Source organism: Callospermophilus lateralis, chromosome 5 (genome assembly GCF_048772815.1).
Source record: "Callospermophilus lateralis isolate mCalLat2 chromosome 5, mCalLat2.hap1, whole genome shotgun sequence".
Taxonomy (NCBI): Eukaryota; Metazoa; Chordata; class Mammalia; order Rodentia; family Sciuridae; genus Callospermophilus; species Callospermophilus lateralis.
The window spans coordinates 14,454,892-14,468,387 of NC_135309.1; the positions used below are offsets into that span (position 1 = coordinate 14,454,892).

Below are 13,496 nucleotides of genomic sequence, written 5' to 3' on the forward strand. Positions count from 1 at the left end.
GGGACACCAAACCCCACAGAGCTCAAGTTCCTCATATAAAATGGCACAGGATCTGCACAGAACCCATGCACATCCTCCTGTGCATTTTATTTTTTAAAAATATTTTTTAGTTGCCAATGGATTTTTCACTTTATTTATATGCGGTGCTGAGGATCGAACCCAGGGCCTCTCACACACAGGCCAGGCAAGTGCTCTACCACTGAGTCCCAGCCCCAGCCCCTCCGGTGCACTTTGAATCCCCTCTAGGTGATGTGCAATGCCTAAGACATGTGAATGTCTGTGAATAGCTATGCTAATTGGGGGTAATGACAGGGAATGAAGTCACACACATTTTCAACCCAAGAATGGTTGAATCCAAGGGATGCAGAGAGCCAGCTGCATTTTCCAACCCAGTGCAGACTTCGTGTATGAATTACCTGCTTACCCTCCCCCACAAATCATAAGACAAAGGGAATCTTGTGTTCACTGTGTCCCTAACACAAATGCCTGGCAAATAGTGGGTGCTCAGAAACGCTTCTTGAATGAAAACTGTCTTGAGGGCTGCTGTGTTTTAATTCCTTGACTGTCGGCTCATCGAAATGTAGCACATGAACTCACCTTATTGCTTAAGAGTGAAAACTAAAGCCACTCATGAAATATACTCCAAAACCAAAATATGGGTAAGCTTCACACATTGATTAGGAAAAAAAATCTGGAAAGAAAAAGAAAAAAAAATCCACAAGAGTTTTTCAAATGGCCTAAGGAGCCCTTCATACCTACCTCAAGACAGAGCGAATGTGGACACTGCCCTCTCATGGCTGATCTCAGGAGGGCCGATTCCTGTAGGCCAGTCTGGCAGGGTTGTAGGACAGGATGTTTCAAAATGGGTCAAGTTTGATGCTACATTCAGGCGGCAGGTCAGAGGGAGAATTTCAGGAAGTACAGAGCCACACATCTCCATACTGTGAGGAGGCTGTTCCGATTAGCAGGAAGTAGTGAAGAGAAATGTTGAGACAAGAAAATCTCAACTTGAAGGCGCCCATCTGTTGCGTATACAGCTGGAATCCGAGTGGGAACTTCCCATCTGTGCTTTATTCTCAGCTTTAATTTGACCCAAAATAAGACACATGTGTGTATAATTTGTGCTGAATGTCTTTTGGGGCCAAGAACTGTTTAAGGATGATCTATGTGAAATATGTGTTTCCATCGCAGTGGCCCACACAGCAGCCCCCCACCCCAGGCTGGCTCTGAAACCCCTGGTGGGTGCTGCAGTACGGCCAGCACAGACCCTGTGCACTATGATCCCCAGCAGTGCATCACTAGCTGACCAGGCCACCGAAGGGCTAGCCGGAGGCTAAAGGCACAGTGTGGACATGTTGGACAAAGGGACAACTCACATCCTGGGAAGGAGGAAGAAGAATGGCCTGAGAGCTCATTGTGCTGCTCAGAAGAGCATTCAATTAAAGCTTGCAAACTCTTCATTTCCAGAACTTTCCATTTAACATTTTCAGATCATGGTTGACCATAGGTAACTGGGACCACAGAACCATCAAAACACACAACGTACTACTCAGGACCTACTGTTAAGCTAGCAACAAGGACTGCAGGTAATCAGTGTGGCCATTGGTACTGCCCCACACACTGCCCCAGCCCCCAACACCCTCCACTCCCACAGGTCTAAAGACCAGCCTCTGCCTGGCTAGCTCTTCTGGAAGCCAGGGGCTTCTGCTGCAGGACATTTCAGGGCCCAGAGCCCCGGGGATGGCAGCACTCAGGAAGCCGGGGGCTCCATCTGCTTCTTCACATTGTCCTGATTCTCAATTTGACTATGAACTTTGAACCAATGGTCACCCCGGTAACCCACTCTGGGTCGTGTATTAGCACCAATCGTAGAGCCCCAGACTCCAAGCCCAGTGCTTCAACCAAGTCCAAAATCCATGTTCTTTCCACTGACCCTTCTTCCTCCACATCACCCCTTCCAGGTCCTCTGGGGCAGTGGGGAGGGGGACTTCAAGTGTGAGATCAAGCAGGCCTATAGCTCAAGAAGACACTGACACCTCCAGGACTGGCCAGACCCAGGCCCTGCCCCGGGCCTTGGCAGAACTCGGGTCCAAGTGGGCCTCAGCTTTCCTTGGCTTCCCTTTCCTTGCTTCCACTTGGTCTGGACCTCAGAAAGGGGTCAGCTGGCCCCACAGTCACTGCCCAGCGCTGGACTCGCCTGGCTGCTGTGGTCAGAAAGCCTCTCCTTCTGTACTGTCAGACATTGGCCTGAGTCACCTCGCTGGAGCAGTCGGCAGGCCCCTCCCGACAAACACTGCTGCTTGAGGGAGGAGCGTGCTGGCTTCCCAACCTTGGCAACCACCAGCAGCATCTGGGACACGGTGCCACGGCTGCCTAACAAGGCTTTACTGAACAAATGGACAGACTGTTTAAATTCATGTCTGAGAAACCAGAACAAGAAGAGGCACAGGGATCCCAGAACGAATCCTGAGAAACAGACACACCGCATCTACTGAATACAGGCTGGTTTATTCAAGGAATGACCAGGAGTTTGTGTCACCCTTCTTCCACCTCTTCTCTCGTCCCCCCACCAGACTGGGCACTAAGCTTCCAGGGGGGCAGGGCATCTGGAGCTGGTGCCCCTGTGGCAGCCACCCACAGTGCTCAACTGCCCAGTGCCCTCGGAGTCCCTGTGTCACACAAGCAGCCCGTTGCTCTGCCTGCCCTTTACACACCAGTCACCTGCAGAAAAGCTGGGAGCCGAGTTTCCTCCCTGACCCACTGAGCAATCGGAGCCGATGGGGACTGGCTCAGTTTGGCAGCCTGGCCGGAGCTCGGGCTGGATGGCTCCTGAGACAGGGGCCTGAAGGAGAACCAAGCTGGCCGCTCCCGGAAGTTAGAGAAATGGAAAGAGGCGCTTCTTCACGATGTAGAGGACTGTGGCGAGAAAGAGGGCCAGCGCCAGGAAGATGAGCAGCTTGTCGGTCAGCTCACGGCGGTTGTATTTCGTGATGAGCTTCCGGCCCAGCTGGATGGTCCCGGACATGGACTTGAATTCCTCGTTTGCGTCCAGGATGGTCCGCGAAGAATTGACTGAAAGAGAAGAGGGAGGGCCTGACTCAAGAGACCCTCTGCACATGTGGCCAGGAGCTTGCTGCCGCTGGCTGCCAAGAAGGCACACTGCGTTGGGAGCAGAGAACGGCCCGGACAGGGAGGCTCCTCCCAAGGCCCAGCCAGCTGATGGGGTTGGCTCAAGAGTATGGAAGAGGGACACCAGCAAGGAGAAGGGAGGCAGGTGGGCCACCCAGGCACCAAACTCAGCTCTCCAAAGTAGACAGGCTCTACCAGGACCCACCAGCCACCAAACTAACCGGGTGATCATGGACAGGTGCCATGAGGCTAGGTCAGCTCATGGGCTGGGGGCACCGGTACCTTCCACCTGTGAGCTGTGGCCCCCCCAGGACACCTGAGGTCAGATGCACTCTTTGCAATTCACACAAAGGCAAGGACGGACTGGGCCTTGGCAAGAGTCATCCCATGTACCAGCCCTTCAGTCCTGGACACTGGCTTCAGCTTTAAAGATGTAACTAACACCTATGCTCCACCTGGGTGACTCCCAAGAGGTCCATGTCCCTTAAGGGCTCACTGTGCCAAGTCAGGAGTCCTTCTGAGTGCAGACTATGGGCCTGACACTCAGAGAAGAAGGTCTGCCTGGCCAGCTTCACCTATAAAGCCCAGTAAGGTGTCCTCAGAACATCCACTGAACAAGCGTCACACGTGAAGGCAAGAGCTAAGGGTGACAGCCACTCCGCTTGCGCAGGAAGGGGCATTGGGGATGTTCATTTGCTTGTGTTCACAGCCTGGAGGACCCCGGATGTAAAAGAAAATGGGGAGGGAACTGGAGGGATGAAGGTCAGGGGTCTCTGACCTCTCGGGACAGTGACCTGTTGTATTTTCTTTTTGTTCTACTTAGTTGGGCACCTTTTGCACTGACAATACAGCAGCCACAACACACTCATGACTCCTGACCATGTAAGATATGGCGAATGCAAACTGAGAGATCTGGAGGTATAAAATACACACGTGGTCTCAAGACAGCAGGAGGGGACAGCATACAACACAGGCCTCCGCCACCTCCTCAGGCTCCACACCCCTGGATTCCACCAACCTCAGGATGGACGTGTGGAAAAAAAATGTATCCATAATAAACATGTAGAAATTTTTTTCTTGTCCTATTCCCCTGAAGGACACAGCATGCCGACTATTACACAGCATTCCCACTGTGTTAGGTATTGTAAATCATCCAGAGGTACCTTAAGGTCCACAGGAGCATGTGGGTAGTTTGTATGCAAATACTGTGCCATTTTATATGAGGGACTTGAGCACCCTCAGATCCTGACATCTGTGTGGTTCCTGAACCACACAGGGACACTGAGCAGTGACTATTTCAATAATTTTACTACTAACTGCCTGATGAAATGGGAATATTTTACATATAATGGCTTAAATGAAATATAAATATAAATAAAAAATTAACTTCACATTTCTTTTTACTGTTTATAACGTATCTACCAGAAAATTCAAAGTCACATGCATGGCTCCCATTATGTTTCTACCAGGCAGCACATGGACAGCATCTTTCCTTTAACCACGTTATATATTTTACCTTTTCACAAAATTAAGCTAATAAATGAATCATCAGAGGAAACAGAGCATTTTGAAAATGACAGACCGGCTGGAGCCAGGGGGCGGTCAGGGCTGCACACTACCATGCTCTCTACTTCCGCCTACTGTGACTCTTCCAAGTTCAGCAGCCTCTAACTGGTCCTGGGAAAAGGAGCTCATGATAAATAATGCTCAGGAGCACAGCCGTAGCAGTCTGGGTGTCTCGACAGCAGTCGTGATTCCCAACCTGCCTGGTCACACAGGACCCCAGAGCACTCACTGAAAACCAGACACCAGCCCTCCTGCACCCGGCTGCTGCCACACAGTCCCAGAGGAGGGCCGGAATCCCTGAGGCCCTGGGAATGCTCTACTGGAAACGCTGTGGGGGGCTGTCTGTGGCACACCTGCAGGCACAGACAGGAGAGGCAGGAGCAGTGTGCCCTACTCTGAACAGGGCCGAGATGTCACCTCACCTCACGAGCAAGATGCCACACAAGCCAGGAAGCTTTAGGTGGGCAGAGGCGAAGGAGCCCTGGGCAAAGACTCCCGCCCAGGCTGGGCTCACCTAGAGTCTGCATGGCCTCCTCGCTCTGCTGCACCTGCTGCGACATCACCCTGCTGATGCCCATGAGGCTCTCCGTGATGGCGCTCGACGTCTGCGCCAGGCTCTCTTTGGTGGTTTTCCTAAAAGCCCAGAGGAGGGGAAGGAATGTCAACTAAACCACCCTCAAGCAAGCCCCATGTTCAAACGAGGCCCCAATTCTTCGTCTATCACATTAGCTGGCATTTTAAATGACTGGTCACCAGCAAGGGTGTGTGTAGAGATGGGGCTTGTGCAGACTGTGACAGCGCGACAGGGACAGAATCAGTGACGCCGTCTACAGAGCATGTTAGACAATGTTCATCCTTGACGTGGCAATCTCATGCCTGGGATGCCTCCCAAGGAACCACCCAAAACGTGGATAAAGCCTTTCATTCTAAGGTGTGCCGCTCACCGCACCGAAAAACCAGACTCGGGGACACAAGCAAGCAGGAGCTGGCTAAACGATGGCATTCTGGGCACTTTAAAGTGATGTTTTGTGCATTGTTTAAAAAAAGAACTGAGTCTTTGTGCCATAGTTCAAAATGCAGAAGTGTAGGATGCTAAATTTATATATAGTACAATTTTGACTTTGTAAAAGATATGAAAGGAAAAGTAACAGGGGAGGCAATGTGCCAAATGTTTATGGGCAACGAGATCACAGCTATGCTCGTTCTGTAAGTGGCATTTTTCTTTATTTTACTCGTTTACTACCAATAAGCATACACTTCTTTCATACTTTAAAAATATAATAACATTAAGCACAAATGTTGTCCCACAGAGGGTTGGACAGCAGGCCAACTGTTACCTGTTATCTGAGCCCAGAAAGACAAAAGGCAGGTTACCTTTGCCTTAGGGGGTCTCCTCCCTGGAGAAGCTCTGCCTTCTCTAGGTTGTCAATTGCAATTTTGCAGGTGAGGTTGGCTTTCCTCCAGGAGGTCTGGTTGCTGAAAGAAGAAGGGTCCCATCTGAGTTTCCGTCAACTCCCCCGGCTATCAGCCAGCTGTCACAGCAGTCCGTCCTTCCAAGCGTAGCCCATGGCGCCCATCCCTGCCCCTCAGTTGCCCTGGCAACTGACGTAGCTCAGGTCCTAACAGCTCTCCTCTGGACCCCAGAAGCTGTCTCCAGGATGTCCTATCATTGCCACTCTCCCTGCAGGCACAGTTTACAGTCCCTTGACACCTCCAGACTGCAGGGTGGCATCCAACCCCTCAGCTGGGCACAAAAAGCCCCATTCTGTCAAGTGACCTCTAAGGCATTAGAGGTCTGCTGTGTGTGGCTTGGTGTGGCCATTCCTCGAGAGCCCCAACCCACTAGGCCCCTTCCCATCACTGGAAGAACCGTTTCTGACCCCTTAGCTGCTCAGTGAATGTGTGTTGTTATAGAAGGAAAAAAAACAAATGCACCACCTTTGTCAGTATTTCTCCAAGATCTGCAGTTCTTTATAGACCACTCAAGAGCAGTGCAAATACACCGTATCGGCAGGGGCCTTATTGACATGATTTATTTACATTCTTTATCTAATCTACTTTGTGGGTTATAACTCCAATTTGGTGAACAGCTCCCTGAGGTACAGCAATACAGCTGACAGACCATAAAAAAGCTAACTGTGGGGCTGGGATACAGCTCAGTGGCAAAGCACTTGCCTAGCATGCTCAAGGCCCTGGGTTCAATCCCCAGCACTGCAAAAAACATCAAAAAATAAAAGTTAACTGTACCCCTCTGGGGATGAAACCCATGCTCCCATGCACCAGCTCACAGCAACTGTACTAATCCCTGGAAATATTCAAAACCAAAGCAGAGCACATGAACTCAGGTGGTTTCTAATAACACCTAAACGCCAAAGGTCTCCCAAGGGCTCTCTGATGCTGTGCAGCACCTGCCATGCCACTTTACACTTGCCATCTTAAAAGAATCAACTGTATCTTCAAAGAATTTGCAAGAGAGTTCTGCAAGGCCCAGTGTGCAGCAACCAGGGGGCACAGTGCCTGCCCTTCCGGGGCTCACAATATACTGGGAGAGGACAGATGAACAGATACTCACTGCACAGTGTGACAAGCGTGGCTATCCAAGCTTGCTCAAGTACTGTCCCCACCACAGAAGCCACCAATACCTACTCAGGCACTGCTTTCTCGCCTCCACGTCTACGCCAGCCAGCTCCACATCGTGCATGGCCTTTCACAGCTCAAGGCTCCTCTCTATTCCAGGTTGAGATGGGAGTATACATGGTGGAACAGGAAAGCAAAAGTATCCTAACACGAAAGCCCCAGACACTGCTCCACCCACCCTGACCACCAGTCAGCGCCTCCCCGAGGGCATGCAGCTTCGGCCAGCAGCCAGCGGCCAGCGAGGATGTTGTTGGAAGATGACTTAGAAGCAAAGCCAAGGAGGAGGGCCTTAGAGAAAACCTCCAGGAACACAGACACAGCAGGGCTTCAGGTGAGAGTGCCCCAAGACCAGGGACTGGGAAAGCTCCTGGAGCCCGCAGAATCTCTGCAGCAACCACTCTTACCCTTCGAGATGACCCCACATAAGCCAAATGTGAAGGGAAAGGTAGTGCTTCGTGTTATCAGATCACCCAGTTCGAAAAGTTATTCCCCCCTCAATTCAAATCAAGAAATAGCTCAGGACTAGGGTGCAGTCGGGTAGAGTGCTTGCCTCGTTCGCATGAGGCCCTGAGTTCATCCCCAGCACCACATAAATATATAAACACACACAGGAACAAAGGTTATAATCTTTTTAAAAAGTAGCACATAGCTGTGGTTTTATAGTCAGGATTGGCACACAGCTGGATTAAAATTCCATTTTGTTGGACATAACAGAAGCTCATTTATATCTTTAGTGTGACATTTTTTTAGATAACGTCCCATTCAAAATCTTCTAAATTTTGTTCCCTCAAGTAGGTTCCCTTCCACTGGAGTTTTCCTAGTACCAATTACTCTTAGATAAAATTGACCCTGTATTATAAAAAACTAATCATGGGTTTTGTTTCGAAAATATAAAAATACAGCATGATGTTAAATGTGCTCCTGTGTGTGAACTATGACAGGTCCCCTGCCCTCTCCACTGCAAAATCACTGCTGGAGAGCACCCTTAGCCCTGTGCAAACCACTCGACGAGCCTGGGTTTATTAGGCAAATACTCCCCTAAGCTTCATGGGAGCAAGGGACCCAGAGGCGCTGGCGTGAGGCCAGGCCCTGCTACCTGAGCATCTGCTTTTTGTGATTCTCCACTTCCTGCAGTAGAAGCTGCTTCTCCGACTCTTTGTCTTGCTCCTTAGCTGACTGCTCAAGTTCCTTCAAGGAGAAAACAGCTCTGTGTTAAACAGTTTTGAAAGCCGATATGAAAACAGAAGAGCACTTCTATTTCTAGCAAAGGTGCATAAGGGCACTTGAAGCCCCCCCTTAAAACAGAACATCCAGGAAGGATAGGTAACGTATATCCTTTTAAGTTTACAGCCCAGTCTGCACGAAGTAAGGAAAATCCCCAGGGCCCAAAAGTGAGTAGTAATCTCAAGCCACAGTGCTCAGCCGGCAAGGATGTGGGAGCTGCTACCCTATGACCAGGGTATGCCTGACATGGAAAGCCACTGACCCCACACTTAGCCATCATGAGAAAACCAAATGCTCTCTCTTGGCTACTGTCCCTAGTTCATCAGAGAATGGTTACGAAGAGTTTGAGAGTTTGAAAGCTCATGTAGGGACAGAAAAATGAAGATTCAGGCCATCTGAGGCTGAGATTTGGAACTGAAAACATCACAAATCCAGGACCCACGAAAGGCCACACCCTCAGCAAAGAGGTCTAGAAAATGTCTACCCATCAACAGAGTGAAAACAGAGACACAGTGGAGGCACCATGGGGTTCTGGATAGAGATGCAAAAACAAAAAACCAACAAAGCAAGACTTCCCTGGGTATTTATGATTAGAGAAGCTGCTCTAAATTGATCTGGGGTTCAAATTTAGAGAAATTAATAGAAAGCGTGCCTAGGTTTGATAATCCCAGGAGACCAGCAGAAGCAGAAAGCCCCTGGAGGGACCAACCCAGGGCTAGGCCACAGCCTCACAGTAAGGTCTGCAGAAGATGAGGCTCATGGCCCAGAAACCAACACCAGCACACTCCAGCCTGCATAGGAGCTGCAGACTTGAACAGCAAACAGCCTATCAGACCCCTGTGACGTAAGCACACAGTAATTAAAGCTGTCCCTGCACCTCAAGTCTCAAGTCACACTTTTTTGTTTACAAATTGAAACAAGTTCCAGTTTCAATCCAGCTATTCATCTAAAACCTTTCTGTTAGCTTATTTGTATACTAATTTATTTATTTACATGCTTATTTGCATGTGCTAATTTGGAACAAGTTATGTATCCACCATTTCAATAGCTCAGAAATTACTTCCAATTTATTTCCCCAAATACCAGCTAACGCAGAGAAAATTGTGAATTGGAAAATTTTTGCAAATGTCATCAGATGTTTGCATAACTGTTTGTTTAAAATTCCCTAGTAGGATGAAAACCGAAGGCAGAACTGTTGTTCGCTACCTTTATCCCTCGTGCCTGGCATGTAGTAGGCACTGAATTACTGAATGGAAGAATGGAGGCACAGGGAGAGGAGACATGGAGGACAGGAGGGAGCAATGTATGATTTCCTCATGAAAAGCTGCCTGGAGTTCCGTCACAGAGAACCAGCATCAGTTCTGGAGAAAAGCAAGGGGGTAGAGTAATTCTCAAATTCCAGGTTGAGAAATAAGACATTTACAGTCAATACTGACTACCTGTAGAACAGTGTATTTTGAGAATATATGGCCATTTCTCTTCTAGTATCACAATTTTGTTGCAAATGCACAAAAAAGACAATCACATAAGAGCTAAAAACATCAAACAAACAGAAATCTCTTATATAATTCCAGGCATGAAGAGAACATGTACATGCGCAGGAATGCAGATTAGAACTGGGGTGGGGTTATTCATTCACTGGGTATGAGCCTGTCCCCTTGACAGATGCAACATACCTGTGCTGAGGAGTTAATGGGGACAAGGAGCACAGTAAATATATAAATATATTAGTGAGGCAATTTACATAAATTAGTGAAGAAAATAAACATCAGGTAAGCATGTAAATACTTAAGCAGAACAAGGAAATACTTGTATTGAAGGTAGAGGGTGTAGGGGATTAGCTGAAGAAAGCCTTTTAGGCAATAAATTAGCTTTTGAAAGCAAAAAAAAAAAAAAAAAAAAAAAAAAAAAAAAAAGTGGAAGCAATCCAAATCAATCCTCCTTGATAGAGAAGAGGCCAAAACAAATCATAGCTATATACAAAAAGACCAAGGAAGCTCTTTAATTCCTCGTGTAAAAAGTCTTCCAATACATACTGTAAGTTTACAAAAGTGGTGTTATAATTAGGCTAATTTTTAAATGAGAAATGGAAAATAAATAAGAAATTACATTTGTCTTTTTAAATATCTGAGTAGAGAAATTCTGGAAAGATACCTAAGTAAAAAATGAAAATGGGTACCTAAGTGAGGGGTGGGGGACAGAAACAAATAAGGGGTATAACTGAGCAACTTATTTCTGTTCATACGCACACAAACATAAACCATGAAAGTAATAATCTTTCAAAAATTAAGATGATTATAAGTGCCAGAGATACAGACAAAGAGATGAGCTAGGTAGAGTGACTGCTAAAATTCTAAAGTTAACTCTACGGGAAAAACTGCGTATTTTCAGAATTGAACTAAAGACTCCCCAGGAAGGCCACACGTAGGACACAACATCCTGTTGCCCTGTGACCCAACAGGCCAGTGTTTCTGCAGCTTTGGAACAGACTATCTTCATCTGCTGAGCACCAACAAAGCTGCTGGCTGGCTTCCAGGTGACATCATATGCGAGGCAAAGTCTTTACCACAGGGAGCAAGATCAAGTGCCTCTAGAGTCACCAGGGATGGACAGACCCTGCGATCCCTCTCACACTTGCTGGGCAGGCAGCGGAGAGGCTCCAGTGTTCCAACAGCTCCTTCTCACGCCCTGGTGTGCTTGGAGAGACACCTAGCCCATCACTGAACGCAGGCATACTAATGTGACACATGCCTCCATAAACAGGAAGACACATGCAAGAAAAGCAGTTGACAGACTGAGGTGGAGAATGAGTGGGCCAGAGAGAGCAGTAGACAAGAGAAAATAGTTGAAGTGACCTTAGGGTCTTCAAGTTCAAGATTTCCAGCTGGCATTCAAGTTCCTCACTATTCCCTCGCTGAGGAGAGGTTAGCGGTCCCCCTCGCTGTCCAAATGTAATGACCCATTCCAGCTAGTGTCTGAGGGACCTGGATAACTTTCAAGCAGAGACAACACAGGGGACACAGCTCTCTTTGTTGTGACCCATTCTCCACATCTCAGTTCTGCAGCCACACTCACCTGTATTCTGTGCCGTAGCTGTTGAAATTTCTCTTTCACTTTAGAATTCAGTTGGGTAAGTGCACTTAAGGGTCCAGAACAGTCTTGGATATCCTAGGAGACATGGAAGAGATGAGGGGCCTTTCTCGTGGCAACAAAATGAAATCATGTCATCTGTACAGCAAGAAAGCTGATTCAGCCCACTAAGGTTGGCCTAACTAGAATTCATCCTGATCTTTGCTGTTTACCTTTGTGACACAAGCAAAACCATTATCTCTTGCATTTTCCTCATCCTTCTTTAGATTAATGTTGAACCAATAATATAAGAGCAGGCTAGGGGTATAGCTCAATAGTAGGGCACTTGCCCAGCATGTGCAAGGCCCTGGATTTGATCACCAACACCACAAAATTAAAAAAATATATATCAAGTACATAGAATCATAACTATGCTTTGACCCAATTATTAGCCCCTTAAGTTTGACAAAGCATCACTCAGTCAGCATGAAGACTTAAAGCAGCTTGCATGCCCAACAAGAATGGGCACCCAAAAGTGATACTGTAACTTTAGATCCTTCCAACTTAAAAACCAGAATGCTTAAATTCCTGGCAAAGTATGAGAAGATTAACTTGATCTGATTTTACAAACCATCTGTTATAAGTCACAGTGTTTACAGACATGTTTAAGGGTAGATTTAGAATTTGTTTCTGAAAATAAATTCAGAATCACTGGGGCCAGGTTTCAGAGCAGGCTCTAGATCCAGATTATGTGCAAATTCTGGCTGTAAGAACTGACTGTGCAATCTTTAAAAGTTACTTAAGTTCTCTGTACCTCAATATAGTCATCACAGCACCTGTCCTAAGGCCATATATCTGTGTAAGGCACTCAATGGAGCAGATGGAACACGGTCAGAGTGCAATACATCTAGTTATAACCACTCTTTCTTGTTAGCAACCAAAAGAACCCAAGCGCTAGAAGGAGAAGGGGGTCCAGGCAATTCAGAGAGCTTAAAAGGGTCATTTTTTCTTTCTTTCTTTCTTTCCTGGTGCTGCGGATCAAACGGCCGTGCACATGCTGAGCACACATTCTACCACCGAGCCACACGCTCAGACCCTGATCATTCGTTTGTGTTAATCCAACCCCCAGTTTCTTTTTCCAGAATTGGCCCCGACCTTCTGTAGATTGTACATCGGAGAAGTGAAGTTCAGGAAATTCCAACGTTGGCACCAAGCCTCTTCTCTTGTCTGTGGTTCACTCAACCTGGATCATTCTGCAGCTGGTCTGCCTGGGGAGACCCGCTGTCCTTCATTTTTAGCCACAGCTGGTCGCCACCTCTGCAATCTACCTCTACTGTCAGGAGGCGCTCCTAGCAAAGGGAAGCAGCTTGTCTGGACTCTCGGTTTCTTCCTGCTGCACCCGCGGACCCACTCGGTCTCCTCCGCTCAGCGGCTCGCTGCACCGCGGCCTCGACCCTCCCAGGGCTCGGCGAAGCCCAGGGGACCCTCTGCCGGCGGGGCGGAGGAGCTCGCTGGCGCCTTCCCCCGGACTTTCCGCGTCCGGGTCCGGGTCCGGGTTCGGGTTTTGCCTGGGTCTGCCTCTGGCCCTTTACTCGATTTCTCCGTTCACGACCACAGCGAGGTGCGGGCGGTCTGCGCCAGGCGGCGGCTGCCACCCTCGGGGACGCCGCCGGGCGCGCGTGGGGGTGGGGGGGACGCGAGGGAGCCCGGAAAAGACCGCGCTCGGCACCGCGGGAGGGCGAGGCCGGCAGGGCCCGGGAACAGTACCTGGATAAGCGCTTTCACCTCGAGGTCGAACTTGACAATCTCCTGGTTACAGATCCGGACGTGGACATCTTGGGGGGCCGCCATGTTGGAGACGCCGGCTACGG

At 48.5% G+C, this 13,496-nt stretch overlaps 1 protein-coding gene across 1 annotated transcript; it reads right to left on the reverse strand.

Moving 5' to 3' along the window:
- Nucleotides 1-2,489: 2,489 nt before the first annotated feature.
- Nucleotides 2,490-13,496, reverse strand: Bnip1 (BCL2 interacting protein 1). Its single transcript, XM_076856333.2, has 6 exons — nucleotides 13,393-13,496; nucleotides 11,632-11,724; nucleotides 8,429-8,520; nucleotides 6,070-6,171; nucleotides 5,210-5,328; nucleotides 2,490-3,072 (listed from the first exon to the last, which is right to left on the reverse strand). The coding sequence occupies exons 1-6, from the start codon at nucleotides 13,474-13,476 to the stop codon at nucleotides 2,876-2,878; spliced, it is 687 nt and encodes a 228-aa protein (XP_076712448.2). The 5' UTR covers nucleotides 13,477-13,496; the 3' UTR covers nucleotides 2,490-2,875.